The sequence below is a fragment of the Mesoplodon mirus genome, assembly GCF_964341445.2.
Source record: "Mesoplodon mirus genome assembly, chromosome: 3".
Classification (NCBI taxonomy): Eukaryota; Metazoa; Chordata; class Mammalia; order Artiodactyla; family Ziphiidae; genus Mesoplodon; species Mesoplodon mirus.
This window is the reverse complement of record NC_138978.1, coordinates 145,447,857-145,465,780: the sequence shown is the minus strand read 5'-3', so window position 1 is coordinate 145,465,780 and position 17,924 is coordinate 145,447,857. Positions and strand designations below refer to the sequence as shown.

Here is a 17,924-nt window from a genome sequence, read left to right as displayed (position 1 = left end):
AGGGGGGATCTCTTCCCCCTACCCCCCGAATGATAGGTACTCAGTCAGGACGCTGTCTGTAGGCTTGTGACTAGCTGTTCTCTTAGTATTTCTTTCCTTTAGTATTTTTTCCTTTAGGAAAAAAAATAACTTTTTTTCCACCCTTTGAAAGCAATCTGCCCTTCATCTTACATACAGGAAGGCTCAGGGCCAGATAGTTAAGTGACTTGTCCAAGTTTACACGGGGAGAAATGTGATGAGAACTTAGGTCACCTGATTTCACTTCCCCACCATTTTAAAGGCCTACTGATGGTTGGGTAATCATGATAGGAATTTGTGGTTAAGTCAAGGTTTTTGCTCTCAGGAACTTACTATGTTTTCCCTCTAGAGAGAAAATACATGAAATAGCTAGAATGAAAAGTGCTATACTAAATATGCTATAGTAAAATGTGCTATCGTAAAAGTGTTAGAATTGAGTTGTGAATTGACAGAGAAAGGGTTGCAGTGAGGGCCACCTGGAAGGGTGGAGAAGGCTTCACACTGGAGCTGACACGTCTGTGGATATGGGGCATTAAGGAGGCATCCCTGGGGTTGGAAACAATTTGGTCGGATAGTGGGGGGTGTGTATGTGTCTGGGAATGGTGGGGGAATCCAGGTAGAGCGTCAGCACGAGTAGAAACATCTTGGAAAAGGGCTTCCTCTTTGGTATCAGACAGGACTGGGTTTGAAACCCAGCTCTGCCGCCTCTAGTTTTGCCTGCTCTGACCTCCAGTTAACTCATCTGTAACATGGATTAAAAAAAAGGAAAGGTCTCAGTTGTATCTCTAGTATATGTACATGAATGACACCACTGTTACCTGTCTTGCTTTGCAGTGGTTTTCAGAGTCTAGGGAGTTAGTGTTGGTACCGTGACCTCCTCCAGGGTGAGGAATTCTGCATTTCCTCCCCCCCATACCTAGTGTAGAACTCTGCTCTCTATGGGAAAAGAGGCCCAGGTCCTTTTCCTTGTTAAGAGTAGGAGAAATAATGTTTCACCAGGAAGTTAGTCACTATTTAAGAGACCCAGAATCATCATATCCTTAGAGTTCTCTGTTCTTGCCTCATTGCACACTGAAAGCCTCAGAATGAATAACCATGCTTAACTCACTCAGTTTATTAAATTCTCACATTTAGGCGCTCAGAGCTTTCCATGGTGAGCAGGCTGATGGTTGCTCTGTTTGTGAATATTAGGTGGTCAGCTTTAGTGTGTCCCTGCCTGGGAATGGCATGGGGTGATGTGAGCTGTTAAGGATTCTCTGGGCTTATGAACAATGTAGGGAATCATGATTGATGATGTCAGTCTCTACTACTTGAAATGTGGTCCCCAGGCCAGCAGCATGGCATCCCCTGAGAGCTTTGATGAAAGACAGAATCCCAGGCCCTATCCCAGACTTCTTGGATCAGAATCTGCATTTTAGCAAAATCTGTAGGTGATTTGTGTGTCCACTGAGATTTGAGAAGTGCTGATGTAGAAGATTGGATGTGAATCTTGGAGTTCAGGCTCCTCTTTCTCCACGGGGAGCCTTCCTGGCTCTGTCCAGCTAGAATTTATCCCCGGTTTATATTTGACTTCCTTACAGAACCAAAGAAGAGGCTTCTAATTGACTAAGAATTACAGGATCGAGAAAGGAAAGGGGGAGGGAACAGAACATGAAAAAGTTGTTCTTGATTTGAGACTTTAAGATTTACCTTGAAATGAGTGAGCTCAGGGTCTATAAGCCTTTTGCTTATGGAATCAGGCAAGTCAACATTTTTCTTCCCCAAATCAGTAACTGCTACTTATTGGCCATCTTCTATTCATTAATTCAGCTTTTCTGTCTGGTTATTTCCTTTAGGTAAATATTTTAAATGGAGAAGAATAGACATAAGAAAAGTGTTTTTATTTCCTTTAAATGGCTCTTTTCTGAAATAATTAGTGATGAGAGACTATGTAGTTTGGTTGATGGGATTTTTTTTAAAAAATTATTTATTTAATTTACTTATATTTGGCCGCGTTGGGTCTTCATTGCTGCGCACGGGCTTTCTCTAGTTGTGGCGAGCGGGGACTCTGCTTTGTTGAGGTGCACGGGCTTCTCATTGCGGTGGCTTCTCTTGTTGCAGAGCACAGGCTCTAGGCACGTGGGCTTCAGTAGTTTTGGCACACGGGCTCAGTAGTTGTGGCTCATGGGGTCTAGAGCGCAGGCTCAGTAGTTGTGGCGCACAGGCTTAGTTGTTCCACGGCATGTGGGATCTTCCCGGACCAGGGCTCGAACCTGTGTCCCCTGCATTGGCAGGTGGATTCTTAACCACTGCACCACCAGGGAAGCCCTGTTGATGGGATTTTACCAGCACAGGGTTTTAAGTAGTTCTGGGCCTTAGGATGAAGCATGAAGGATTTTTGGTTTCTTGAATGTTATGAAATATTATTTCATTTTTCCCCCCTAGAAATTAAACTTGGAAAAGTTTTGAAACATAGGTATAAGTCTGAGGTGATGAATTCTAATGTAATTCTGAATGTTCAAAAACATTATTTATATTTAGAAAGCTAAAATGTTGGGATTTTTATTTTGAGGGAGGTAAAAAAATTCAATCTTGGTTTTTAGTGTCTGCATCCATGTTACAAAGTGGCATTTTACTAGCATGGCCTCATCACATGACCTTTGCGCCTTTAATCAGTTGATTGACTCTCCACTAATTTGACATTTTTAAGATGAGGAAGTGAGCTCTGGAACAGGGATAAAGCCCGGTTAACGATTTGAGTTCTCTGCTCTGCTGCTGCCTGGGTGTGCAGCGTGGGCACATCCTGGGCTCTGATGTAGTCAGTCTTTGAATGGACGGAATTGGACCAGATCTATGATTTTCATGGGATGGGGGCTCTATGAGCAGGTTGTGTGTGTATCAGGATCTTGGTTGTGGGGAAAACGTGCTGTTTGAGAAGCACAGTACTGCTGTCTTTCTTCATTTGGAAAATAGAAAAACTTTTTTTTTTTTTTTAACAAGAGGCAACATGTAAAGTGTGATACAATCTTAGCTGGTTAACACAGGATGGAAAGCACATGGGACTAGCAGTTAGTGGCAAGTAACAATTTTTAGTGAGTACTGTGTGCCGGGTACGGTTTTAAAATTTTGATATGCATGTATTTTCAGTTAAACCTCACAGATTCCTAGAAAATCAGTCCTGTTATCATATGAGCAGACAGTGGAAAGGTGAAGTATCTCACTCAAGGTCATCACAGCCAGTATGTAGATAGATCTGGGATCCAAACCCAAGATGAATCGGCAGCCTTAGCTGCTACATTTGCTACCTTTACATCCATAGTCTGATATGAATCAAGATCACTTCAATCTATATTTTACCTTCTGAAAAAAAGAGTTTTGTAATATGTGTAACTTGTATGAAATTGCCCCTCACTCCTCAGGTGCAAAACAAAGAAAGAAAAAAAAAGAAAAAAATCCTATTTTCCTTTAAACCCAATTAAAAATTTGACTCAAAGTTTCACTTGTAGAGACTGATGAGATGTTCAGTATCGATAGATCAATAGTCAGTGGGGGATTCCTTCGTCACCCACACGATTTGGCTAGAAAATTCTGAGGGCCTCAAATCTGCATTCCATCCTGGTGGTGCCGAGATGCTCATGGGCCAAGCCCGCATTATCCGTTTGAGAGTGTCGAATCACTGTGCTTATTCCCTCCATGCTCAGCTTGGCTGCCATGATCTCCCCAGAGCTCCTGAGGCCGAGGCTTTTAGGTGTGAGCCCGCAGGTGTCCACGGGTCCAGTCTTGCCAGAGGTTTTTCACCTGCCCTTGTCAGGGAGCCATATAGACACAGAGCCTGGTACAGACGCAGACAAAGGGCACTGATGGACATAGCTTCCCAAGGTGAAGGGAAGTATATCTTTCATCTTTCCTTGTAATCTTATAGGGAATTAGTTAATTTCTCTATCAAATTATCCTCCTACCTGTAAGTGACAGCAAGATTTAACATGACTGACCTTACACAATTTTATTAGTGTCCAGCGTACATTTCTCTTGCTGGTGAAAGCATCTGGGTGATGAAACTGAGATAACCTAAGTTGTTATTTGTACTATCTATGTGACGCTGGGTAAATGAACTGAATTCTTTAAGTCTCTGTTTCATATTTTATAACGTGGGGTCAATAATCATTTCTATCCCATAGAGGGTCCAGAGGTTGGGGGATCAGCTTTAACAAAGACACTCAGTGGGGGAATGGCAATGAAACCAGCTAAGCTGGAGGGGAGTGTATAAGTAGGTGCAGTGTGTGGTGGGGTAGATGCTGGAAATGTTGTGTAAATGCCGTTTTATAGCATTTGGACTCACATTGGCCTTCTTCTTAACTGGAGTTTGTGTTCTGCCTCAAACACGTACCAAGATCCCTCTGATAAACTGCTGTTTTGGCCGATTTAGGACCCAACAGACTTTGAGTGGAGCTTCTGGATGGAGTGGGGCAAGCAGCGGCTGGTGTGGCTTCTCCTTGGCCACATGGGTGTGTCTCAAGTAGCCAACCTGCTGGCAAGGAAGGTACGGTTATGTGCATCATTTCCATTTAAGCTTCTTTCTCCTTTGCTTTTTGTGAAGAAAGAGACCTGAGCTAGGAAATCAGGAGACATGGATATTAGCCTTGGAAGACTGGAAAAGATGAGAAAGAATTGTTACTGGTCAATAAGATAAATTATCAGATAAAAAGATAAAAATAAAAGATAAAGATAAGATAAATTGTTAATGATGTTGATAAGATAAAAATTTCATACATGCTTATCCTGTGCTTACTTCCTCCAAGTCGTTTTCCAAACCAATGAATATGAAGGTTTTAGACTAAAACTAACTTCAGATGTTATTCTTTAAGACCATTCTTAATCAAATGCTCTTATAAAAACCACCTGTTGAGAATCTATGTGATTTCAGTTCAGAAGAAAGAGAATGATTTCATTAAGAAGTGGGAATGGTTTTCATGTCAAGTAATTTATGCTACAGTAGCTGTTGTAGATCAGAATTCTAGTATTTTGCTCTTTCCTTGGCCTGGTTTTGAGAACAAGAGATTCTTCCAAGCAGATGTTTGACAAGTGCTTTTTCAAGAGGCGGGATTGAGAACCTCTTTATATTGTAGCTAATACGGGGCCTGAGATAGTGCCAGGAGCATCTTTCTCTAGTGTAGGGGCCAGGCTTTGTCCAGCATCCTCTCATATATGCATCTTGCCTCTGTGGTTTCCTAATCTGAAAAAAAATGAGTCTGTGCTTGGAATTCTACCCAGTAAAAACAAAGCACAGCCAAAAATGGACTTGGAAGTCAACCCAGGAGAAATGTTTGATTCTTAGAGGTTCACGGAGGTGAAGTAACTGAAGGGACAGAAGAAGCAGGAGCCTCTGGGCTCAAGAGACCCGGACGTGAACTGAGAAAGCAGTGCCATGTGCTTAGAGATGTCATTGGACTTGGGCTATTTTTCAGCTCTTTCCTGAAAATCGGTACTTTCTGGGCCTGCTTCTCATCCTGGAATACAGAAAATCCCAGTAGCACACCAACTTTCTTTGTTTTAAATATGATAATGATGACTTTTTTGTACTCAAGTTTCCATCTTCTAAAGTAGCAAAAAATTAAAAATTTTAAATGCTGTCAGATCTGAATATATTTTAAAATTTCATACAACTTCCTTTTTTTCAGTTTTATTGAGATGTAATTGACATATGGCACTGTATAAGTAAGGTATACGGCATAATGACTTAACATACACCTATTGTGAAATGATTACCACAATAAGCTTAGTTAATATCCATTGTCTAATATAGATACAAAGAAAAAATGAGAAAAAAGAAAAGAATGTGTTTTCCTTGTCATGAGAACTTTTAGGATCTATTCTATTCTCTTAGTGGCTTTCAAATATACCATACAGCAGTGTTAACCATAGTCATCATGTTGTACATTATATTCTTAGTACTTATTTTTCTTATAACTGGAAGTTTGTACCTTTTGATCACCTTCATTCAATTTTATATAACCTTCTGAGCAAACCTAATAATAAGTAATCCATTTTTTTTGTATTCTTAAACTAGTTATGAATATATCCACCTCAGCCTTCATTAATGTGTTTCTTTTCTTCCACAAATTTGTTTGGTATTTGCTAAGACATCAGTGTTTCTAGAAATTTAACATTTTTGTTTCTAACACAAAGTTTCTCTGCCCCTAGGTAAATGACTTACTGCCCTTAGGTCTTAGTTTTCCCATCTGTAAAATAAATAGCTTAATACTTGTGTTCTCTATCTCTGTGGGGGGGAAGATGAACTATTTTGAGGAGTATCTGTGAAATTCAGCCAGTCTCACTACTGCTGCTGTGGGAAAGGGTCAGCTCTCGTGGAGTGGAAGAGTGCTGCATGATGGATTAGGTCCTGGGCTTTCTCATTTGTTAGCTTTCTGACCTTAGAAAGGCTTTTCACCACTGAATCTTAATTTATCATCTTCTGTAAAGTAGGGTTGATGAGATAGTAGTATTCTTTTTCTTTTCCTCCTTTTAAAACATGGTGGGCTTCTCACTATTCACAATAGCCAAAACATGGAAGCAACCTAAATGTCCGTCGACAGATGAATGGATAAAGAAGATGTGGCACGTATATACTGTGGAATACTACTCAGCCATAAAAAAATGAAATAATGTCATTTGCAGCAACATGGATGGACCTAGAGATGATCATACTAAGTGAAGTAGGTCAGAAAGACAAATACCATGTGCTGTCACTTATATGTGGAATCTAAAATATGACACAAATGAACTTATCTATGAAACAGAAACAGTCTCACAGACATAGAGAACAGACTTGTGGTTGCCAAGGGGGAGAGGAGTGGGGGAGGGATGGATTGAGAGTTTGGGATTAGCAGATGCAAACTATTATATATAAATGGATAAACAACAAAGTCCTAACTATATTCAGTATCCTGTGATAAACCATAATGGAAAAGAGTATGAAAAAGAATGTATATATATGTATCACTGAATCAATTTGCTGTACAGCAGGAATTAACACAACATTATAAATCAACTGTACTTAAATAAAATACATTTAAAAAATGGTGGGCTTCATTTGTTAGAAATTTCATTAAAAAGTAAGGATGAAACATGGAAAAGGTAGGACAAAGAGGAAGCACCAAAGAAATGGCAGAAATAAATGCAAATATATCAGTAGTCACAATCAGTGTGAATGGACCCAATCCACCCCCCAGCCCCAGAAAAGGATTGTCAGACTGGATAAAAGTAAAACAGAAAAAAAGAAAAATAAACAAAGAAATGAAACAGCATCCACAGGGATGCTTCCTAGCAAGATATACTTAAAATGGAAGGACACAAGGACACAGAGTGTTTGAAAGTGAGAGGATGGAAAAAGGTGTTCCAGCAAATATAAGACTCATCTTTGTCACGTCCACCTAGATACTAGTGCATTTTCATTAACAGCTGGCAAAGAACATTATTTGTGACAAAGAGGGTTCTTGTTTAATGATAAAAAGTTCATTTCATTAGGAAGATATTATAATTCTAAGTTTGTTTATTTTGCTTCCAAATATAGAAAGCAAAAGTTGATCAATACCTTAAAGATAAATAGATACATATGTGATTTTAGGGAGAGATTTTAACATAATTTTATCACTAATTGATATATCAGATAGAAGAAAGCAAATAATACAATTAATAAGCTTGATATAAGAAACGTAAATGGGGACTTCCCTGGCGGTCCAGTGGCTGGGACTCTGCGCTCCCAATGCGGGGGGCCTGGGTTCGATCCCTGGTCGGGGAACTAGATCCTACATGCCGCAACTAAGACCTGGCACAGCCAAATAAATAAATAAATAAAAAGGTAGCTTATAAGCGGGCTATGAAGGATCTTAAATACTATAGTTTGGGAAGCAGGAATCCACTGAAGGTTTAAAAAAAAAAAAGAAATGTAAATGATTACATCTAACAACTGGAGAATTCACATCCTCTTAAAGAACACATAGAATATTTATAAAAACTGACCACATCTTAACCATAAAGTAATTTTCAATGAATTTCAAAGGCTGTGTTTTAAATAGGTTATCTTCTCTAATCCCAGTGTAATTAAGTTGGAAACCAGTAACACAATGACCTGAAAACTCTAATTCATTTAGAAATTAAAAAAGAAAGCAAACTTTAAAATAATAGGTAAAAAAAGAGATCATACTGGAAATTAGAAAATAGTTAGAAATGAATGAAAAATATATTACATATCAATACTTGTAGGGTGCTACTTGGATAATTTTAAGTTTATGTAAGTGCATAACTTTACATGCTCCTATTAAAACAAAAGAAAAGCTGAAAATTAATGAGCTAAGCATACAACTTAAGAAATTAGAAAAGAACAGAAAAAAGAAACGAAGGAAAGAACAAAAATAAGAGTAGACATTAATGAAACAATCAGTGGCATGATTGGTCAAGAAAAAAATGCACAAATAACCAATAGTAGGTGTGGAAAAGAGGATGAAAAAATATAGTAAGAGGATATTTTGCACAACTTTATGACAATAATTTTGAAAACTTTGGCAAAGCAGACACATTTCTAGAAAATGTGTCTTACCAAAACTGACTCATGAAGAAATAGAAAGACTGAATAGTACTATAACCATGAAAAGAAGTTGAATAAGTAGTTAAAAATCTATTTGTAAAGAAAATAATAGTCTAACACACCACTTCTTCCAAACATTCAAGGCACAAGTTATTTAAATCTTTTCCAGGCTTTTTCAGAAAATAGAAAAAGAGGGAACATTCATTTTATGAAGAAGAGAGCATAACATTGATACCAAAATCAGAGTATGCGCCCTACCAGATACTATGACTTAATAAAGATATAATAATTAGGACATTGTTGTATTGGCACCAGGATAGATAAATAGACCAATGTAACAGAATAGAGTTTAGAAAATACTTGCACCTAGATGGAAACTTGATTTTGACAGATGTGGCATTTCAGATCTGCATGGAAAAGATAAACTTCAATAAACAGTGCTGACACAATTGTTGAGTCATATTAAAAAGAAATGAATACTTACCTCATACCATTCATAATCATTTTCAAGGTGAATTAAGTCCTTAAAATAGGACTTCCGTGGTGATGCAGTGGTTAAGAATCTGCCGGCCAGTGCAGGGGACACAGGTTCAATCCCTGGTCCAAGAAGATCCCACATGCCGCAGAGCAGCGAAGCCCGAGAGCCACAACTACTGAGCTTTTGTGCCACAACTACTGAAGCCCACACGCCTAGAGCCCATGCTTCGTAACAAGAGAAGCCCACGCACCTCAGCGAAGAGTAGCCCCCACTCGTCACAACTAGAGAAAGCCCGCGTGCAGCAACGAAGACCCAATGCAGCCAGAAAAAAAAAAGGACTTAGAAAAAAAAAAGAGTATGAAACTTTTAGAAAGCATGATGTAGGAGGAGAATACTTCTTGACGGTAGGGTAGAGAAAGATTTCTTAATTAAGACACAAAAAGTATAACTTGTAGAGGAAAAAATTGATAAGTTTAACCACATTAAAACCAAGAACTTATCAATGTATAATAATCAATGTACATCTTTGTATGTATCCAGAAACACAATGAAGAAAGTGAAAAGGCAAGTCACTAATTGAGAAGTTATTTGCAACCTGACAGAGGTTTGGTATTGGAATATATAAAGAAATTTCAAAAGGAAAAAACAAGTCACCCAATAGAAAAAGGGCTCAATATGGGAAAAGGAATTTGCAGAAGAGGAAACAGAAATGACCAATAAACTTATGAAAATGTGTTCAACTTCATTAGTAGTCAAGCAAATGTACCTTAAAACTACAAGATACCATTTCATGCTTTCAGTTTGGCAAAGATAAAACAAAAATCCCCTGATGATATCAAGTACTGGCCACCTGAGCTCATACAGAGTGGTTGTGAGTATGTGTTGGTATGGCTTCTTTGTATTTCATTACCTAGAGAAGTCAAAGAGGTACGAAGTCCACAGCTACCAGTGCTAACTCGGACATGTTCCCTGCAGAAGCTCTTCTCTGCCAATCAGGGGACATGAGCCAGGACGTTCATTGCAGCAATGGGATTGTAGTAACAAAGAGCCAGAAGCAATCCAAATATTCGTTATGGGGAAATGGATGAATTGTAGTGAATTTATTCCATGGAAAGGAATGAATTATAATTGTAATTGTCAACGTGGCTGAATTTCTGGATCATGACATTGAGCTAATAAGGCAAGTTGCAGAGGAATCTACCAGATATGGTCCTATGCACATAGAGCTGTACAGACTAAATGATACATTCATGTGTATGATCACAAAGATGAGATAGCCATGAAAATAAATTCAGGATAGTGGTCATATCTGGTTGGGGAGATAGAATCAGAGGGGAGAGGGATTCCCCTGGTGGCACAGAGATTAAGAATCCGCCTGCCAATGCAGGGGACATGGGTTCAATCCCTGGTCCAGAAAGGTCCCACATGCCATGGGGCAACTAAGCCTGTGCACCACAACTACTGAAGCCCGCATGCTCTAGGGCCTGTGTGCTGCAACTACTGAGCCCACGTGCTGCAGCTACTGAAGCCCGTGTACCTAGAGCCCGTGCTTTGCAGTAAGAGAAGCCACCGCAATGAGAAGCCCGTGCACCGCAACGAAGAGTAGCCCCCGCTCACCACAACTAGAGAAAGCCTGCGCGCAGCAACGAAGACCCAACGCAGCCAAAAAAAAAAAAAAAAAAACTGAAAAAAGAATCAGAGGAGAGATAATCAGAGCCCTTTTTTGGTTTGTTTGTTTTTGCTTTGATTATTTATTTATTTTTATTGAGGTATAATTGACATTTTAAAAATTGAGATGTATTTGACATATGCTCAGGGGCCCTTTAAAGCACTGATAGCTTTATCTTTCTTAAGCTGGTGCTAGGTATGCAGGTGTTATTTCATTATTCTTTATACCTTATAAACTTTATAAATATTCCTTTCCCTGTGTTTGATATGTGATATATTTTTCACTGAACATGTGGAAGAATGGTGTGGCAGGGAGAAGGAAAGATGAGGCTGCCCTGGGCACACTGAGTTTTCATCCCCTGCCTTGCTCACCGTTCTGCCATGTGCATCAGGCCCAACATGGCCCCATCTGACTGGTCTCCTTTGCTTCCCACTCTTTGTCTTGCTACCTGTTGTTTGCTTCCTGTAGATCAGTGTTTCTCTAGCTTTTTTTTTTTTTTTCCTTCATTATTTCTCCCCCAGGAGCATTTTTAGCTATTTTTCCCCAATTGTCACTTCCTCTTTATGACATTTTAATACCACAGATGTACTGTCTGTTTATGTACTGTGTATCTGCCTGTGCTTTATGCATAGAGGAAGGTTTTCTTGTCTGCAAGAACCAATTCCCCCCTTCTCTTGGAGTAGATATAGCCCCAGTCGACAGTGCAAGATGTAGATTCACCCTCTGCTCGTGGACGGATATTCCTCCCTCTTTCCAAATTTCCTCCGTTTTCAGCTCCTATTTTGCACCTACCACCATCAGAAACCTACCTAGGTTAGGATATAGATGTTCCTATGGTTAATTTGCTTGTAACTTTGAGTTAAGTCTCTTCCTGTTAGGAGTCCACATTCAGGGTGGCTAAGAGCTCCTGGCTGAAACCCGGCTTTGTCACTTTTTAGTGATGCAGTCTTAAGCCAGTTAATTAATATCTTGAAGCCTTTCTCCTCATTTGTACAACAGGGACGGTACCGCTTGCTTCCTGGGGTAGTGGTGAGAGTCCGATGGTTTTCAAGGTTGTGCCCGCATACGATGAGACCCAAGTAAGAGGTGGCTGCTGCTGGGGTCTGCTGGCCTTTGCTGTGTGCCGTGACTGCAGTCTGTGTGTGCTCCTGGGAGCCATTCCCTCTGTGGTGCTCAAAAAGGAGGTGACTGTCAGAACTTCTGAAACCCCAGAGGGCAGAGGCTGTCTGTGCAGCCATACCTACCTTCCTCTCCTGCATGTCTTTCTCTGACCCTGTTTCAAGCTTGAGCTGGGCTGTGGGATAAAGGATGGGGAGACACAGTCCCTCCCCCAGGAGCTGAGTGAGAAGTGACAGAGGAAACCAAATCCTGATCAGGATCCTGGGAGGAGCTGGCCATATCTGCCTGGGGGTGTCAGGGAAGGCCCCCGAGGAGGTAGCTTGTGAGCTGTGCCTTGAAGGGAGTGGAATCATCTGCTTATTTCAGCTTCCTGTATCTCATTACCAGGCATGGGTGGATAGGTGGACTTGTCTTTTTATCTGCAGAGCACATCTTATCCAAACTCAGTAGGAGGTTTTGTTTGCATTTTTCTTGGAACATGGCAGAGTTCTCACTGAGCCGTGTGTGTGTGTGTGTGTGTGTGTGTGTGTGTGTGTGTGTGTGTGTGGTCTCCCATCTCTTTGTGACCACAGGTTTGATTTGTGCAACAGCTGGTGGGCAGGGTTCTGGTCGGGCTGGGGCACAGTGTGCTCTTTGTCTGAGTCCGCTTGGTCCTTATGTAAGTATGAACCACAACTTTGGCCTCATTAGTTCCATGCTTTCACCACCTGGACTGAGTGTTCCACATGGTCTTAATTTGGGTGGATGTTTTTGGTACTTATTCAGGGTGGAAGATTTGGGTTGCAGTTGTCTTTTGTTTCCCCATTCTGGGGGGCATCATGAACTGTGGACGATGCTGTGCAGAGGATTAGGCATTATCACTTCTTGTGGTTACACCCCTTGAACGCTGAAGGGTGCTTCCCGCCGTCATCTACCATCTAATCCCGTCTCTGCCTTTGTGGCCCTACCTCCTCCCAGAGAGAGGCAAAGAAGAGTTTATTTTCAAAAGTGAGATTTTCTTTTTCTTCCTTTTTTTTTTTTTTTTTTGCCATGACAAGTAATAAAACTTTCCACTGAGCTCCTCGGCCAAGGTTAAACGCCTTTTCTCTGGGTAGGGCTCTCTCTGGGATTTGGCAAGACTACATCGCGGGCAGTGCCCTGGGAGGGAGGGGAGGCTGAGTAACGGCTCTGAGCTTTGGCTAGGGGTTTGTTATGATTGGAACGTATGTGGGGTGGGTCAGACAGTGGCCTCCTTTCTTGAACACCCTCACCACCTGAGACATTGCGTTCCCTGCCCTCAGAACCAAAAATACCCCTGTGCAAACTTTTTGAGAAGGCTGGCCGCTTGGGGGGCCGAGGCTGGGTGCTGTTGCTGACCACAGGGTGCGTTCTCACCTGACCTCTGACTGGCAGCACCTGCATCATTAGCACTGGGCCCCGGCTGGCTGAGCTCATTGGCCGCAGGCTGAAAAGCGTGGTCCCATGGCGCTGGCTGAGACAAGTAAACTAACCTCTGGAAGGCCGTGGTAAACAGGCGCTCCCTTCCAGCATATTATCAAAACCACACACCTAATAGGAATCTCATGCATTAATGGTTTTCCTGGAATCAGACTCTTCCACCTCCATCACTGCATCTCTAAGGAGGGATGAAATTGGCTTTGTTTGGGCCCACGGGGCTTTGCTCCCAGGAAAAGGAGGCTAGAAGGCTGTTGTGTGGACTCTGCGATGATTTTGGTTATTTTCCCTTTTTGTTTGTGTGGGGGTACACACACACACACACACCCCCCACACACACCACACCACACCCCCCCACACCACACCACACCCCCCACACACCACACCACACACACCACACACACACACACCACAGACCACACACACACCACACACACACCACACACACACACCAGACACACCAGACACACCACACACACACACACATATTTATATATTTTCTTTTCAGTAGCAGCTGCAGTTGATTATGTAGTATGCAATAAATTATGCAGTGCATAGGGTTATTGATTGACTCATTTATTTCTCAAACAGTGCCCCCACTGAGTGGTTTCTGGGCAGATGTACAAAAAGAATTAATACACAGCAAAGTCTGGTCCAGTTCACCAAGCCTTTGCACTTTGGTTCCTCCCTACAGAGGTGAGCCAGTGAGGGGAACCACTCAGGCACATCCTGTTATCACTCATTGTCCACAGCACAGAGCAAGCTAAAGTAGAAGGGAAGAAGAGATGGCGTGAGGGGGGCATAGCCAGCCAGCTCTTCCTGTGGCTGGGTCCTGGATCCCTATGAGGAAGATTTGAAGAATATAGGTTTGCAAAAGAAAAGGCCACAAGTCCATGGTCTTTTCTCAGGGGTGCTGATTTCAGCCTTTGAAACACACCAGCTGAATTTGTTGATCTCTCGGAAGTCTTCCCTGGGGTGACAGGAATCAGGTTCTATCGAAGAGTCTGCTTTCAAAGGTTGGTGCCTGTACCCTATCAGCTGTGCACTATTGGAGGCTTGCCCCAGCACAAGATTGTAAGAGATCCCTCTGAGTGCAAACAGGCAGTAGGCAGTGAGGTGTGAAATAACACCTTTTTATCCTGTCTGCATTGGCAAAGCAGTCTGTTCATAAGGGGTTAGGTGTACAAGCAGAGACTTTGGAAATCATCAGGTTTTCACATTAGTGACTAAAAAGCCCCAAATTTTGGTGCTAATTTCTTGTTCTTAGTCATAACTGCCAGGTTAAACCCCCAATATCTGGGGAAGCATATCCATCCATCCATCCACCCATCCATCCACCCATCTATCCATCCAACTATTCTAACCATTTATTTATCCAGTGTTTATGAAACACTTGCTATATGCTAGGTACCATGTAAGATTCTTACATTATTGTATTATGAATAAGACAGGATATTAATTTGTTAAGGGAGCCTATCAGAAAGAGAGATGGTTATGCCCTGTTTTGAGAAGTGGTTCAGTATAAACACAGGGGGCAATGGGAACCGAGGGCAAGTTTGCCTACCCAGTTCAGTCTGGCCTAATTCCATCAGAAAGGCCATAGTATTTAGTCTCGCTTTATCTCAACTGCCATAAAAACAGAGTACAGTTTCTCTCTTATTGTTTGTTAAACTTTTAAAAGTTTCTCCTCTTCCCCTGCCTTCCTTTTGGTCTCCTATCAGGAACTGAAGAACCTGGAATAAAGAGAGTTAAGGGGGTCAGGATGGTTCTGATGGGCTGGCATCTTGTGCTCCAGCGAAGTTCACCCAGTCCATCTTATTGATGCAAGGTTCAGGTTGCTCACACTTTGATACCCTTTAAAAGAGCATGGTAAATGCAAGTTAAAGCCACAGTGGGATACCCCTGTCCAACTACCAGAGTTGATCAGGTAAAAAATAGTAACAACACCAAATGCTGGTGAGGATGCAGCATTTGGATCCCTTGTATGTTGCTGGTGGAAATGTAAAATGGCCACTCTGGGAAACTGTTGGGCAGTTTTTTTGTTTTGTTTTTTTTTTGGTACGTGGGCCTCTCACTGTTGTGGCCTCTCCCGTTGTGGAGCACAGGCTCCGGACGTGCAGGCTCAGCGGCCATGGCTCATGGGCCCAGCCGCTCCGCGGCATGTGGGATCTTCCCAGACCGGGGCATGAACCTGTGTCCCCTGCATCGGCAGGCGGACTCTCAACCACTGCGCCACCAGGGAAGCCCCTGTGTTATTTCTTATAACTGCAGGTGAGTCTACAACTGTCTCAATAAAAATCTCAATTAAAAAAAAGCATCATATAAAAGTAATACTTGATTCGAATTTAAATCTCTAAATTAGAAACATCACAGCCCAACATTAAATTAAGATTGTTTTATTTGTACATGTTACTTGATCAACATGATTCTTTGTGCCTCATTTCAAGTGAACAGCAGTTTCCAATCATAATCGTCATTTGAACCTCTTAACTTAAATGAATTGGGCTGTTCTGACTTTTAGGCAGATCTTTAATCAATTAATTAAAATTAATTAATTAAAATTAATTGGTTTTAATTAATTAATTATATTGGCTGCACTGCCCGGCTTGCGGGATCTTAGTTCCCCGACCAGGGATTGAACCCAGGCTCTCAGCAGTGAAAGCACGGAGTCCTAACCACTGGACTGCCAGGGAATTCCCTAGGCAGGTTTTTAAATCTTGAACTTGACATAGATTATGTCTGTGACCAAAACTGTGTGTATCTGCCCAGATTGCTCTGTGAACTTGCAGAAAAAGTTTTCAAAGCCCTTCTAGTGATGAATCAGAAGTATTGTTTTGGAATAAAACATAACACACTTTATTTTTTAGTTTTGAAAAGTTAAAAGATTCCTGGCATATTTGATGTCAGAGGCCCAATATCTGATATTTAAGCATTTTTGCTAAAGAGGTGGACACAAGTTTGATAAACTAAATACATAAGCACTTTTGGAGTAGAAATAGCTGGGACAGGGCTGTCTTTAGGCCTTTGCATATGAAAATGGTCTTTGAAACACTTGGGCAAAGCCTCCCTCCTCCTCAGAGCAGCAGACCTTCTATGCTGCTGCCTGCACTGCTAGGCAGTGTCACATTTCTACTTCTCGCCCTTTCTGCCCCGCTTCTTGCTGGTCTAGGTGTGCGTGTGTGCGTGTGTGTGTGTGTGTGTGTGTGTGTGTGGTGGGGGGGATAGAGGTTGGAGGAGGTGTGCCCTAAGGGCTGCATTGATAGTGGGGGATTGTACCTCTGATGCCAATCAGAGAACAAGGCATGGAAGACTAATCATGCTGTATCAGCATCTTAGCGGTGTTTTCAAGGATGGGATTCCAATCGCATTCACTTTATAGAATGAAAAAAATCAATATGTTAGTCGGGTTCTAATTTATGTTTTAAAATCGGTGTTTTTTTTGCATTGTTCACATCTTTCCCTTTTTATCACCTGCCCGCTGTGAATGTGTATAGCGGAGTTGTCTTTGCCCGTTGGGGAGGATGAGTGGGTAATAGGAGGGATAGCAGAGAATATGAGGTTCACGTGGGTGCATTTTCTGTGATGTCTTAGAGACAATTAGACGTTGTCTGCCTGTACTCTTTGGCAGGAGGAAGATGGTGAGGGATGAGAGTACAGGACAACCTTGTGTGCCCCCATGGTATCATTTGTGAGCACAGGTAAATTCATCAGAGAATCTCTGGAGCAGATGGGGTTTGCACAGCACTAGTAAGTAGTTCCGGAAGGTTCCTCCAGCCTTTTCAAGCTGAAGCAGCTTAAGTCTGTGGTTAAGTTCCCAAATGAATCCCAACAAACAGGCTTTTTCCAAATGGATCAAATAGCACCCAATAAAAATGTAGCTGTGTTATGTGTATATGTATGTAGCCATGCACACATGGAAAAAGATTCCAAGTGGTAAATGCTGTAGATCAAGTTGAAAAAGACACCCCTTCCCCTTTGTTCGTTCATTAGAACTACTTCTTAAAATAGTCTCTGGTGACCTTGTTCCTTATAATTGAACTCTGTCCAGAGGTGAGTGCTTGGGGGAAAGTTTGAAGCAAATTTATGTGGCTGTTTAATGTGGGTAGCAGGATGGAAAAATAGTAAAAACTGCAGATTTCTCTGATTTTCCTGGAACTTCAAAGTGGCTGACCTAGTCCCTCATTTAAAATGTTCTCTCTTAGGCTGGAGTATAAGTTTGGTAAGGAATTGTACTAAGGCAATATTTTGGGAGAGTTAGCACTGAAGGATGGGATTTACAGTGTGCAGTCCACATCTGTCTTTCCCTTAAAGAAGTCTTTTTGTTTTCACAGGAAGACCTAATTTCAAGCAGCCCCTACTTTTCAACTCAGTGTACTCCTGGAAATCCTATTTTTGAATGCTCACCAAAAAGCCACATCCTATTTTCCTATAGGAATAATAACTAGTATTTGCCTTGTCCTTCCTGTGTATGCAGACACCACTGTAAGCATTTTACATGCATTAACTTGGTTAATCCTCACGACAACCTCATGAAGTAGATACTGTTACTATCCTAATTTTATATCTGAGAAAACCGAGGCACAGAGAGATTAAGTAAGTTGCCGAGGGTCACACAGCTGGTTGATGGGGATACCAGGATTTAT

The 17,924-nt window shown here is 41.5% G+C and overlaps 1 protein-coding gene across 2 annotated transcripts in view; it reads left to right on the top strand.

Annotated features, from left to right (window-relative positions):
- Positions 1-17,924, top strand: part of HHAT (hedgehog acyltransferase) — a 364,249-nt gene that overhangs the window by 60,042 nt on the left and 286,283 nt on the right. For both annotated transcript variants that reach the window (XM_082612886.1, XM_082612885.1), the window contains exon 4: positions 4,424-4,537. In XM_082612886.1, the coding sequence (XP_082469012.1) occupies positions 4,424-4,537 (114 nt within the window). The remainder of the gene's footprint in view (positions 1-4,423; positions 4,538-17,924) is intronic.